Source organism: Vulpes vulpes, chromosome X (genome assembly GCF_048418805.1).
Source record: "Vulpes vulpes isolate BD-2025 chromosome X, VulVul3, whole genome shotgun sequence".
Lineage (NCBI taxonomy): Eukaryota > Metazoa > Chordata > Mammalia > Carnivora > Canidae > Vulpes > Vulpes vulpes.
In genome coordinates this window covers 99,006,071-99,020,393 of record NC_132796.1, presented here as the reverse complement: position 1 = coordinate 99,020,393, position 14,323 = coordinate 99,006,071, and the positions used below count along the sequence as shown (strand labels likewise).

The following is a 14,323-nucleotide window of genomic DNA, read 5'->3' as shown; positions in this document are numbered from 1 at the left end:
CACTTTCTCCTCCTTATTCCCCACCAATCCTCCCTTTTATCCCATGTCCCCCATTTATTCCATGTCCCCCACATCTCTGTTTATTCCCCATCACCACCTCTTTATTCCCCATCACCCATTTTTATTCCCCATACCCCCTCTTGTCCCCATAACATCACCCCATTATCCCACATCACCTCCTCCCCTTTATCCCACAACACCCTACCCCTCCATACTCCATCAGCTCTGCCCCCTTATTTCCCATTATCTCTCCCTTTTATCCCATTTATTCTAACTCTTCCTTTCTCTGTATTTAATCAAGCCTCTTCCCTTGTCTTCCATTTTACTCCTTTTAACTCACACCCTCTTCCTCTTTATCTCATGCCCCTTCTTTATTGAATGTCAACCACCCTCCCCTTTATTCCCCATCACTGCCTTATTCCCCACCACCCCTGCTTTTTATTCCCCATAAACCCTTTTTCCCATCACTTCCACCCCTTTATCACACATTACCCTTCCCCTTCATACCTCATCACCTCCTCCCCTTTATTTCCCACCACCCCTCTCTTTATGCCATTTATTCTACTTTAACTCTTCCATTATCTTTATTCAACTGCAGGTCTTCCCATCTTCCATTTTATTTTTACTCCTCATCACCCTCTTCCTCTTTATTCCATGTCACCCACCCCTCCCACTTATTCATCACCCCTGTTTTTTATCCCCCATAACTTCCCTTTTGTCCTCATCATATCCATCCCTTTATCCCATATCACCCTTCCACTTCATACCCCATCACCTCTTCCTCTCTATTCCCCATCATTCCTTCCCTTTTGTCCCTATTACCTCCACTCCTTTATTCCACATCATTCTTCTCCTTTATTCATTATCCCCTCCCTTTTATTCATGTCATGTCTCCCCATTATTCCCCATAACCCTCCTCTTTATTCCACATGTCCCCCTCTGCTTTTCCCCCCTCTGCTTTATTCCATTCCTTTCCATCCCTTTAATCCATGTCACCCTCGCTCCTTTATTCCTCTTCCCTATCTCTCTTTCCCTTTCAGCTCCAGTTTCCCAACTCATCAGCACAATTTTCAAAATAAACACACACACACACACACACACACACACACACACACACGGTAAGCCATGAATATGCTGCTGTCACAATACAGATGTTTATTAATGATTAAATGCCAGAGAAGTTTTAACAATCACAAATCTTCGAGCTCTGTGGTTGTTACCCATTGTGTGATCAATTTCTATCCCTCAATACAATACATTCTTCATTCTATGGACCTTAGCAGTTGTTACCCATCAATATCAGCTATAATTTTGGATGTCATACATAACCCATATCTGTGTGTTACCAGAGCATGTCCCGCAAATTTGTACCGTCCTGCATAGAGGAACTACAGAGACGATAGGTAAGAACATTTTAATCAGGTGACTTTAACTACTTGGAACTATGTGTTTCTACCTAACTAGCTGTTTTGCTGACAACAGGGTGTGAAATCCAGCTGTCTGTAAAACACATCTAGGTAATAAAATCAAATTTTTCCTCTAACTTTTGATCCCAGAAGGCTAGTTAGGCTTATATTTGAGGTTTCCCTGTTAGCATGACCTGAGCAAACTGCACAGAATTTTGGGAGTGGCTGTTGGATGAGCCATTGGTCTAAATAATTTGGAGGGGAGAAAATCCTGAGGTGGTGGAGTTGCTGCGGGGACACGGCTATGAGTTGGTGTGACATGGTTTAGCATTAATTGTCAGCTGTCAGTAGGCTGACCTAACGTCCTAGCATGCCTCTTGAGGGCCTTTCCAATTGAGCTCTTGGGAGGAAGGAAGGAAAGTCAGGAAAAACATGCAATTCCCTTTTGGGGTGAGGGAAAGCACCTCGAGATTTGTGAGCTTCTCTGGGACAAGGTGTTACCACAAATGTCACATCAATTAATTGAAGGGCTGCAGTGTGGGAAAGCCAAGATCAGGGGTAAAAGAGAAAGGCAAGGTAGCACCAGGGAGCCTGGGCATGACACAGAAACATCTCTGCTTTTACTAGCTAAAGGGACCAAACATCCCCAGTGAAGGGGCTGGCTGTGTGTTTGGAATTCTCAGCCTGACCCGAGCATCAGGTGGAAATCCTTCTTACCCTCAGATCTTTACCTTCAACAGTCTCCTCAATGTTTCCTGTGACATCCCAGGTCTACCCCCACCCTTTTCCCCTGTCCGGCACCTTATAGAAGGAAAAACATCTAAGGAAAGAAATAGCCGATGCCAGTTTTGGCCTCCTTCTCCCGGGGCACACGGAGCAATGGGCGGTCTTGCTCCAGAATGGGGGGGTTACCCGCTCCTTCCTCATCGTCATGGGAACGGGCAGTGCCGGGAGGCACAGCTGGCTCCTCAGAGGAACCTGGAAAATAGTAACAATGTTAACTCCTTATATTTCTAGACTTCATACTTTGCATAGCACCCAAGGTACTAAGACCTAATTTTACCCTTCAAATGCAATATGAGGCAAGAAGTTAGGATAGGAATGACTATCCCCACTTGACATGTTTTTTTTTTTTAATTTTTTTTTCAATTTATTTATTTATGATAGTCATACAGAGAGAGAGAGAGAGAGAGAGAGAGAGAGAGGCAGAGACACAGGCAGAGGGAGAAGCAGGCTCCATGCAGGGAGCCCAACGTGGGATTCGATCCCGGGTCTCCGGGATCGCGCCCTGGGCCAAAGGCAGGCGCTAAACCGCTGCGCCACCCAGGGATCCCCCCATTTGACATGTTAAGAAGACTGCGACCTGACAGTAGAACATAGATCTCTAAATCTAAGCCCACTGTGGAAGGTGGTGGGGTAGGGCTGAGTTAGAGAACAGAAAGAGTGAGACAGATACCCCCTGCTCAGAGCAAAAGGACAATACCACCAGGAAGGTGGGGAAGAGGGAGGCCTCCTAACAACCACCACCACCCTACAACCAGCCTGACTAATTTCACTAAGCAAATGAGTAACAAAGCTGGAGCTGGAAGCTTACAGCACTTCATGGAGGGGAGAAAGCAGGTGTCGGTCATCAATGACTCTGGGGAGGACTTGTGGTCCATGACTTGGCCAGGCCGAGATTTGTTTTTAAGGAGGGTGGTATCTACAGGAAATTTAACATCTGCATCTTCTGTATGGAACTGGATTGCCTTGGGACACCAAGCTTCTTTAGAGTCAAGATCCTTAGGCATTGGGACAACTTCCATATTCATGATTTCTTCAAGACTGACAGCCAGGTATGGCTGAGGGTCTGGAATTGTGTTGAGAATGGAGACCTCTTCAGGCTCTGTCGCCAAATTGGTAACTTCATCCTCTTCAGAAGTGTTGGCTTGGTCTTTTTGAGAACTGGGAATTTCATTGTGGACTTTAGCATCTCCAGGCTCTGGAACCACATTAAGAACCGAGTTGTTTTCAAGATTGGGGTTTTCTTTAGAGTCTTGGATTCCACTGACATCAGAAGCTTCTTTGTGCCCTGGGATTTCTTCAGCATCTGAGGCTTCTTCACTGTTTGGGACTCCACTCATAGCTGAGGATTCTTCCTGGTCTTGAATTTCATCAAACTCAGTCACATCTTCAGGGCTTGTTACCACATGGAGAGCTGGGACCTCCTCAGGGATGGAGTCTTCTTCAGAGCCAGCAATTCCATTGATTTCTGGAGTTTCTTCCTGATCTGGAATTGCATCAGCATTTGAGGATTCATCATCATCTGGGATTTCATCAAGAGCTGGGACCTCTTCGAGATTAGGATCTTCTTCAGAACCTGGGTTTTCATCATTACCTGAAGCATCTACATGGTCTGGGATTTCATGGGTGTCTGGGGCTTCTTCATTGGTCGGGATTACATGGAGATAGGAAATTTCTGCAAGGTCAAGATTTTGGTTGTCTTCACAATCTGGTCCTTCTTCAGGGTCGGGATTTGGGTTTTCTCCAGGATTTGGGATTTCTTGCACATCAGGGGCTCCCTCAGGGTTTGGGACCATATCAAAATATGGTATTTCTTCAAAGTCTGGGATTTCAATGAGTTCAGGAACTTCATCATCAGGGTCTAGAATACCTTCAAGGGGAGGAAGATCATCAAAAATCAGGGTATCATCATTGTCGTCGTCATCATCATCATCTTCTTCATCAAGCTCTGGGATGCCTTTGAGATGTGGGCCTTGAATCTCAAGGTCATTTTGGATCTCAAGACCTTGAACTTCCCCAAAGACTACTCCTTGATTGAGATACTCAAATACTAGCTCTTCGTGGACTGACACATCTTCCTCAGAGGACTCAACTTCCTCAAGGGACTCATCTTCAGCAAGGACCTGGCCTTCACCAAGGGATTGACCTTCAGCAAGGGCCTGACCTCCAGCAGGGAACTGACCTTCATCAAAGGGCTTGCTCTGACCAAGGACAGCAGCCCGGGCTTCAGCAGAATTTTCCACTGGATCAGAAAGTAAAGCATCCTCTTCCATCTTTATGCGTGCACTCCTGGATGGGAATGAATTTGAAAAAGCGAGTCAGTTTTTATCCTTAGTTTGTCTAACATGATGGTGGTCTGGGATTAGAAGCCCCCATAGGAAATTCTGCACCAGGCTAAGCTTAAACAAACCAAGAAAACACTCACTGGATCTTCCTCAAATTCCTGCGTCTGATAAAGTCCAGGGCTTCAGGACTGGATTTCCACACACGCTTAGCAACCTGCTTCTGAATATGGGGAGGCACCTGAGAGTAAAATGAGCAATGTTAGCCTTTATTACATGACATTTTTATTTATTTTTAATTTTTTTTACATGGCATTTTTAAATTTACACTCATCCTTATCAGGACTGAAGGCACCAAGACCAGCTAATGTAGGAGGAATTTCTGGGAGATTTGGTAGCTACCTTCTTTGGCTACCCTCAGGGATATATGTACAACTCTCCCTTGCCTTGAGAGTAGGAGAGAGATAGCTGTGAAATAAGTTTGTCCAAAAGTTTCATTTACCTGGAAGAGGATATCCCAGTTATCAATCATGGCACGGACCACATTGACAGAAGCAACATAATGGTCAATCCCCAATCTTGTCTTCCTGGACTCCCTCTTGGCAAATCTCCCCTTCTTCAGGAGAGCAGATCCAAACACCAGAGCCAAATTGGTGGAAGTCATACGGTTGCCTGAAACCTATGAAAAGGAAAGCAGAAAGTGATTGCCTCTGAGGTGCTGATGGAAATAACACCAATATAAATGTCTCATTTTGTTCTTGTTTCCCTCTCCCACTGTGTGTCTCTGTCTCTGTCTCCCTCTCTCTCTCTCATATACTCCCACAATGTCCCCTACTACTCTCTCATTGCCCTTTTCCAGAGTTGGGATTTTTGTTGTTGTTGTTGTTGTTGTTGTTACCAACTGTCCATCAATGCCAATGGAGTCCTCGCAGTTCTCAGTAATTTTATGCAGGGCCTTCAGCAGACGCTCCAGGGTGTCACTATGGCAGGGTGGCATCAGGTAAACCAGCAGTTGCAGAGCAGAAAGCTGATCCTGCGGCTTTAGAGCTTGAAGAAGGAAAATAGGGGCTAGCTCAGGGGGCTATCCTTGGCAGCAGCCAGATACCAGGAGATATGTGATTATGCTTGAAAACTGAGGAAATCTATGGAGAAAGTACCCAGGCATCTTGTCTTTGCCCATTCCCAAAGCATTTGAACTCAGGAACTCTAAAAGTAAGAAAGTGCTCCCATCAAAATCAGACCCCTTCTATAGAACCTAGGTTCTTCTTTGCCCTAAGAGGACACGTGCAGCTTCAAGAAACTCTAGAGAAATTTCCAAACAATAGATTTATAATGGAATATTAAGAGATACAGAGAAAGTAACCTGGATATGTGTTTTCATCTTCTGATGTTTCTTCTGTTTTAGTTCCTTGGGGTCCTGCAGCCAGAGCTCTGTCCTGATACCCCTATATCCCCCCTACTACTTCCTTTCCTTGCCTAAGAAGGGAGAGCAGAACACTCACTTGCTGTCAGAAGGAAGGACATGTACAGATCATCTGGCAGCAGCGAGTCCTTCATGTCACGGAAAAACTCCTTGAGGAGTGCAGCCACATCATGCACATTCTGAGTGTCATCTAGCACTACATCCAGACCTTGATCAAATTCTTCACGGAGCTGGAAAGAAGAGAGAGAATACATGGACCCTCTGCCCTGTCCACCTCGGGCCCCCACCAGACATGAACCCCCCCCACACACACACACCTGTTTTTCCTCACTCAAGGAACAGAAGTATAAACATAACCAATTTACCTCCCGCACTCTCTCCTCCGAGTATTCCAGAGTGAAAATCCCCACTGTGCTTAAGCCTGAAAGAAAAAAACAGGGGATGCTAAGTATCTCTGGTCCCCCTCTCCCTGGCATTTCCCTTCTCCCCAGCTGAATCCCAACCCCAACTGGTGGCAGGGGAAGGTTCCCATCCTGGAACCCATTTCTCTCCCCATTTCTAGAACACCATTCTTCCCGTTTAATTACCTCCTACCTTGATTTAACCATCATTTTTTTTTTTCGGTCCCCTTACCATGTTTTTCAATGAAGCTGCAGCAAGCCTCAACAACCTGGGGTATTTGTTTAGCAATCGGATTGAGGCTCATTTTCCTTTTGGATCCCAGAAGTCGCTGGCCAATTGGAAAGGAAATCTTGGAAAGTTGCAGGGTCTGCAGCAGCAGGGCCCCATCCTCCAGTTCAGCCAGGCTGTCCACAGATACTGCACCCTGTAGAGAAACCCAGACTGTCTTAAAAATGGGGGCAGGGGCAGGAGTGTCCCTTTGGACCTTCCTGGGGATTTGATCACATTCATAATAGGAGACATTGTCTCTGTGGCAAGCCAGTTACACCCCTCCAACATGTCCCGCTCAGCTTCCCCTCCGTCTGAGGACACAGGCCTTGACCCTCCCATCCCACTCACGCACATCCCTGGATGCCTCAGGAAGGGCCACTGCCTGAACCCTGGAGTGTTTAACTCACTCGACGTCCACGGCGAGTAAACTCCCGGGGCAAGGAGGGCTCATCCCGTCTACGACTGAAAAAGCGCCTGATGCGGCCAAACATCCTTTGCACCACGTTTCCCCGACGACGGCCAGCAGCCTGACCGGTGGATTCTTCAATCTCCATCGCGGCTATTAGTTCAAGATGCTTGCGGCGGGTAAGCTCATTCACCAGCACCTCTTCCAGACGAATGCCAAATGTCTTAAGTGATACAGCTGGGGAGCCAGGGAGAGAAAGAATGAGAAACGTCAAGGCTCCACAGCGCTAAATCAGGAGGAACTGCAGGGGCTGTGGCACTTCTCTCAGCAGCCGCCGGCAGCCAACCCCACCCCTCCAGACTCGCAGCGCCCCTTCCCGGGTTGTGAGCCAAAAAAGACCCTGCAGTGGTTTGGAGAAAAGACTCCGCTCCACTCAACTACCCCGACGGAGCTCAGGGTCCCTGCCTTAAGTCCTGCCAGGGGATGACAGCCTCGAAGCAGTGAGGGCAGTTTCTTCTGGGAGATCCGTCTGAGGTGGATGCACGGGGAAGGCTTAGGCAGATCAGTTGGGACCGCCCTGTGCCTGTAGCCAGTGGGCCATTTCCTGAAATCATCCCCTACGGGGTTGGGAGGGGGAGTGACTCCAGAAGCAGTGGGCATCGCCCAGCCTCCAGTAACCAGGGACACAATGGGGGGGGGGGGGCAGCGTCCCATTTAGTTCCTACGAAAAGTAAGAGAGCCCCTCACCCCTCTGCTGTCCTCTCAGAATCAGGAACCACTTCTCAAAGGTGTTTGGACGGTCAATAGGTAGAGCTATGGGAAGAGAAAAAGAAATGACACGCACACTGACACAAATTGGATTTAATCAATGTCGAAAACATCTCAACATATTGATCCACAAGGAGGGGGATAGCAAACAGCTCAGTCCAGGATGCTGAACGTGTTGTGTTTGCTCCCAGCCTCAGTTTCCCCGTTTGACAACGGGACCAAGCCTATCTACCACACCTGAGACTCGAAGAATTTAACCAGATCAGATGATCGGAGGCGCGGCGTGAGCAGCGCACACCGTGTCAAGTAGGGCAGTAACTCCGCTGAAGGCTTCAAGCATCAATTGCTGGCTCCAAGGCGCCCGGACAGTGCAACAGGCTAGGGGAGGGGCTCCGCCTGCGGCGGCAAGTAGGGGTCGCCAAGTTCCTACCGGTGCGCTCGCGCCTGGGGTGCCGTCGGCTCCCAGCGCCGCAGTCCGAGAAGCGGCGACTCGTGCGGTCCGGGCGCGCAGACCCCCCGGCAGCCAGGTCTCCGCGACCCCCGCGTCTCCACCTCAGGCCACGCCCTCTGAACGCGCCTGGCGAGCCCGCCGCCCCCGCACTTCTCACTGCCGCAGGGGCACCCCTCGACCCGCGCGCCCCCTCCCTCCCGCCTCCCCCTGGGCGGCCGAGTCCGCTCGCACTCCCGGCCCCCGCGCTCCGACCCCATCCAGGGTTCCGTGCAGCTCGCTCACCCGCAGCTGGCTGAGGTGGGCAGCGCTCGCAGCGCACCTCCCGCCGACGCTCCCGCTCCCGCTCCAGAGCCCGCACCGCCCTCCCGCTCTGTGAAGGGATTGGCGCGTGTCTCTCCCAACTGTCTCGCTATCTCCCTGGATTCGCCATCTCTTGAGCACGCCGTCTCTGCGCGTCCCGGTCCTTTCTCGGAGTGTCCCTCTCGCTCTGACTTGTTCGCGCACCGCACCTGGTGCGTCTGTCTCTTCACCTGCCCTCTGTCCACCTGTCTGTCCCTGCCATTCGCCTGTCTGACCACCCCTCCAGCCCCCAGGTTTTGACCCAACTCAACTAATCTTGACCTCCCCCACAATTCAGCAAATACCCTTCAACTCCCGTTTCCTCAGTTGTCCCGGCACCAAGGGACCTGAGCGGGAGCCTCTCCTACCCTCCTGGACCCCCCACTCGGCCCGTCCCGCCCGGGGGTCCGCTCGCCCGAAGGAGGAGACGCCACGTTCCGGGCCAGCTCACCTCTGTCAGGTTTGAATTCAGAGAGGAAATGTCTGGCCACGAGTTCGTGGTAAGCAGTCTCCTGCAGCTTCAGACGCTCCAGCTCCGACAGACTGTGTATTGATATCATCTTCGTCCTGCGGTCCGGATTGTGTCCTGGGGCTCCTCCCAGGACGTTTACTAAAAAAATAAAGGCGGACAATAACAGCAAAGGGGGCATGATTCTGGGGCACAGTGTCCTTGCTGCCTTCAGAAAAGGAATGCAGCCACCCATTCTGGAATCGGATGATTATCAAGGCTGCATCATCCAATTGTCACTGGACCTGGTGGAAGGAGCTATGGGGGGGAGGGTGGCAAAGGGGGAGGGAAAACTGGGAGGCGGCTTCACCCTCAAGCAGAGCTGCCTCTGGTTGCTTATTTAAAAAAAAAAAAAAAAAAAGAAAACAACGTAAAAAAAAATCAGCCCTGAACCGACAGTCCAGAAAACAGAAAGCCCAATTAGGCAAAAGGAAAAAAGGGGAATAAAAAAAGAAAAAGAAAAAAGAAGGAAAAAAGATTAAAAGAAAACCAACCAACCTTACTCATAATTTTAAAATGTACACTGAGACGAGAATAAGGTAATATTGTCCATCAATTAACTAGGACATTGATGGAGCTCATTTTTATTTTTTAATGATACTACTCTATGCTGTCCAGGTTGGACGAAATGGGCACATCCATCTAGGTTAGGAGCACTGAAAATTTGTACAACTCTTCCAGAAAGCAAACTGGACACATAAGTATGGAGCCAAATATCATCCCCAAGCCCTTTGACCCAGTAATTCCCTTCTAGGAATCTATCCTAATGAAATCTTCCTTCAGACAGGAAAAACTATATGTACATGAGCCATAACAGGAAGACATTTAAGGGAAAAAAGCTAGCCCAGAAACAAGACTAGTTATATAAATTATGGAATGATCACAGTCTGGAAAATTATGTAATCATTAAACTGATGTTTACAAAGAGCTTTTAAATAGCAAATACAAAATATAGAATTGTATTAATCATGATTACAACCATGTGAAGGAAAATATGCACAAAAATAAAAGAAATGCACCCCAATACAAACAGCATCTGTATTAAGTGGTAGGATTTTATTTGCCTTATGCCTTTTCTCTATTTACCCAAAATTGTGCAACTTGATTATATTTTTTTTTCATGAACAAAACATCAGTTTGTACCAAAACAAACAAACATCATGTCCAGGCCATTTCTAATGAGACTCCCTACACAGGATTGGTGATCAGAGTGAAGTCTTAGTGTATTGGCAAACCTGTTCTATATGTCCCTTCTCCATGGTACCCATCTCAGGCTCCTCTAGGACTTCATAGGATCCCCCAGTGGACATCTCTCTGGACCCCATGCAGTATTCTTTCCTGCACATCCTGGCCTCTGTTACTCACTTGCTCTTTCATTCATTTTTTTAAAAAATCGATATGAACTGCCTACTTTGTGCCAGATACTAAAGATTCAAATATGAGCAAGATAATGCTACTCTTTTCATAAAGGATCTAACAGCGAAGTGAAGGAAATACGCAAGGCGAAAACAATTTACAAAACCTTGTGATAAGTCAATGGCCAAGATATAAACAAAGTACTGTGAGAGCAGAACATCTAAGTCAGCCCTGGGGGTGTGTGTGGAGAAATGGATGTCCAGAGAGAGAACAGCTTGTGCAAAGGCAGAGAGATGGGAGAGCGGTTGTTATATTCTTAAAACTGTCCAAAGGGGATGGAAGGAGATAAATCTGCATAGGCAGGGATGAGCTCAGGAATGGCCCTGTAAGCCATGTTATGGAGCTGGACCTTCTCCTGAAGGCAGTAGACAACTACTGCAGGGTTTTCAATAGAGAGTGACAGAGTCAGAGCTGCAGTTGGAAAAAGCACAGGAAGCAGTGAAAACCAGGGTTTGGGTAGAGTCTGAAGCAGGTAGATGAGCCAAGAGGCAAAGAGATGCTGATACTAGCCATACTAGCCATTGTCACTGGGGCTGGGGCAGGGAATGGATTTTATGGGTAGAACTGATTGAACTGATGGAACTTAGAGGAATTGTGATAAAAAAGGAAAGAATTTGGGACAGCTCCAAAGGTTATGGTTTGGGGTGAGTGAGTGGATGCTGGTTCTTGACAGAGAAGATAATTTGGGGAACTAAACCTTTTGATAAGAAGGGAAAAGGTCACATGTCATTTTTTTTTCTGAGCTCCCCTTTGCCATGGAGTTTTATGGTAACATTCTATATATTATAGTTGAGTGGGGGGAGAGGGCTTAAATCCCAAAGATCAGGTACATATATGGCTTTGACAAAGGAAAAGTAAGTATGAGTTTATCATTCAATAATCTAATACATGAGCTCTGTCCAAAACAAACACAAGCAAACCCACAGACCCACAAAAATCCCACCCTTCTTTTGTTTCCAAAATTTTCTTTGCCCACTTTCCTTGATGGCCAAAGTCATGCATATCAGTAATAAATTCTTGCCAGATAACTAAGGTGCAGTATGAGAAAAAGACCAGGAGTCTTTCTATGGCTTCAGAACCGAGCTAGCAGGAAAATCCTTAACATGGATTTTTTTAAAGTAGATTTTTTTAAAGCTACTTTGACTGCAAAGCACCATCCCCTGGACCCAAAGTGAATGCCTAAGCCCAACTACTAAACTGCATCCACAAAACTGATCATTTTAACCAAAGATTATGCACAGAACCCACCTCAGTCCTAGACTAAGTCTCTAGCAAGCCCCCATTCACAATAGCAGGTCCATAACCTATTAGTCCAGGGTCTCATCCTGACACACACAACCTAGTTCTGGCTGAATTTTTCTGACATTACTCTCCCTTTCCCCCTTTTCTCCCTTTTCCCCTTGCCCCGATCCAGACATTTATGTACCTGTTTTGGAGTTGCAGCTACTTCTTCTTCCAAGGCTTCCCAGATCTGGTCATCCAAAGAGTAGGCTGGTTCTTTTACCCAAAATCAAGATGAAAATTGATCCCTCTCTTCCCCCAAAATAAGGTAAGAACAAACAAGAAAACCTCAAAACAACACCAGCCAAAAGAGAGAGAGAGAAAGAGAGAAGCCTTTGAGAGATGAGTCAGCCTCGATGCTTACAATTACGAAGGGAATCAAAGGCCTTAGAATAAACCGTTTGTCATTGCCTCCTGCTCAAAGATAGAGGGCTAAACTTAAGAGCAATCATATGCTGCAGTTGTATCAGTAAAACTGACACTGTCTTGCTTGCCTTCAAGTCTCCCAAGGCACCAGGAGAATACAGGAGAGAGCAGAGTTAGGGAGGCCAGTGTGCCCAAACAGGAAGCAGATGGAAAAGGTGTGGAGGGGGGCAAGTAAGCCAACTTCTATGCCACCACGAGACAGAGAGGCAGGTAGCAGGTTTGTAAGATCTGAATACTTGTCTTTAGGCCTGGTTTTCCAAGCTCCTCATAGGGAACAAGGTGCCAAGAGACCTCTGGCTCCAAAGTGTCTTCCCTTTCCCCCTTCAGCATGGGGCTGGCCTGAAGTGACCACAACACCAAAAAATACACAAGCAGAAAGGGGAAAAGCAGGACCTATCAAGCAGGACCTATCAGTTTCAGCCTAGAATTGAAGACATTTGCAAAAATAATATCCTAAGACAAATATCTCTGGAGTTACAGCTAGGTAGAACCAAGTGCAAAGCCAAGCTTTACCATTTGTTACCTGTGTGACCTCAGGAAAATCAATTGAATTCCCTGAGCCTCAGGGACTTCCTCTATAAAATGGGGAAATGATGCAATACCCACTTCAGCAGTTGTGTGAGAATTAAATGAATAATGTATGTGTGATATTTAGCATTGGTTTTTAATAAACACGTTGATCTTGAAGGTTCTTTGCAAAGGGCCAGAGTTTACCAGAAAATATCATGTTTCAAAAGTAATTATATACAATTAGAATTTGTATCAATGCATACAACATCTTACTCTGTTCAAGCTCTGCTAAATTTGAATTAAATTAAAACAGGTAAAGAGGGCAGTCCCGGTGGCTCATCAGTTTAGCACCTGCCTTCGGCCCAGGGTGTGGTCCTGGAGACCCGGGATTGAGTCCCACCTCGGGCTTCCTGCATGGAGCCTACTTCTCCCTCTGCCTGTGTCTCTGCATCTCTGTGTGTGTGTGTCTCTCATGAATAAATAAATAAAATCTTTAAAATAAATAAATAAATAAATAAATAAAACAGGTAAAGAGATCTTGGGAAACTGTTGGGAATAGATCTTTCTTCTTCAATATCCAATGGCATCAGGTCAAGTCTTTAAAAAAATCTTACAAAATTTAGGAAAACTAACTATATATCTCAATTTTTCAAATGCTAGTATTCATGTTAGTAAAATGCCTATATGTCTCAAAATTTGTTTTTCTTTTGAACCATCCAATTTTACATTGTCACTGGCAAAAGAAAGCATAGTTGTATCTAGATCAGTCAAGGGGCTAGGATATTAGCAGATGCCAAAAGAAAGAGCTTGAACAACGAACAGAGGGACACCCAAACCAAGTCTCCAGCAATACAAAAAGGGGAAATACACATAAGTGGCGTCAAGCTTGTTCCTCACCTCCTCCCGAAATGCATGGCACAGATGAGAAACAAATTAACGTCAGAAAGGTCACCCACTTCAACATTGTGAGGACAGAAATGCTTTCATCTGGGCATAAATTCACAGTCCTCACAATTTGGAGGACTACATTGCCCCCATCAAATAGTTTGGGATATCAGAGTGCTTACTAGTGAACAAGTATGAGAATAAAAGTGGGGGCTGCACTGATTCCATCATTTGAATCCTTATAAACTAGGCACTTTATGGCACCATCAGAATTTTGCTCCAAGCCTCTGATAGCTCCTCGGAGTCTGAGAAATTGATAGTGAATGAGGGTGAGTGGCCAGCAAGCATTGTGTCTACGTTATTCAAATGTCTACAGGCAGTGACAATGGATAAAGACATCCCCAAAAATATATCACTACATGGGAAAAAGACACAGGTCTCTAGATGAAAACATTTTGACACTAGTTTGGTCTGCTGGCACAATACCTCACCTATCCCTGAACATTACTGAGTTAGCCTCTAAGTTGTTATCCTGTAACCTGCATTTAGGCAAAGGCTGCAGTCATGTTGAACAAAATGGCTCATTTTATCCTATGCAGTAATTGTGCCCCAAAATAATTGAATTTGGGGACAGTGTTCTTCAATATGTAGAGTCAGCCTATCACACCATAGCCAAAACTCACAAACTGGAGGTAGTATTGTTAAAATATATTGAGAAAAGTTCAGGGTTCAGGAAAAAAGAATGTTTCAGGAACTGCCTAGTATAT

General features: G+C 46.4%; 1 protein-coding gene across 10 annotated transcripts in view; it reads right to left on the bottom strand.

Annotated features, from left to right (window-relative positions):
* Positions 1-1,130: 1,130 nt before the first annotated feature.
* Positions 1,131-14,323, bottom strand: part of ARHGAP36 (Rho GTPase activating protein 36) — a 51,478-nt gene continuing 38,285 nt past the window's right edge. For 4 of the 10 annotated variants that reach the window (XM_072744837.1, XM_025983179.2, XM_072744834.1 and 1 more), the window contains exons 2-12: positions 8,982-9,140; positions 7,720-7,785; positions 6,974-7,209; positions 6,528-6,720; positions 6,260-6,315; positions 5,974-6,124; positions 5,370-5,518; positions 4,974-5,150; positions 4,615-4,712; positions 4,372-4,478; positions 1,131-2,384 (exon numbers count right to left, since the gene is read on the bottom strand). In XM_072744837.1, coding sequence (XP_072600938.1) covers positions 2,227-2,384; positions 4,372-4,478; positions 4,615-4,712; positions 4,974-5,150; positions 5,370-5,518; positions 5,974-6,124; positions 6,260-6,315; positions 6,528-6,720; positions 6,974-7,209; positions 7,720-7,785; positions 8,982-9,090 — 1,500 coding nt within the window. In that variant the 5' untranslated portion in view covers positions 9,091-9,140 and the 3' untranslated portion in view covers positions 1,131-2,226. Of the gene's footprint in view, positions 2,385-3,000; positions 4,060-4,371; positions 4,479-4,614; positions 4,713-4,973; positions 5,151-5,369; positions 5,519-5,973; positions 6,125-6,259; positions 6,316-6,527; positions 6,721-6,973; positions 7,210-7,719; positions 7,786-8,981; positions 9,890-11,880; positions 12,508-14,323 lie in introns of those variants that run through there. The other 6 variants (XM_025983176.2, XM_072744833.1, XM_025983177.2 and 3 more) reach the window with 4 other exon arrangements.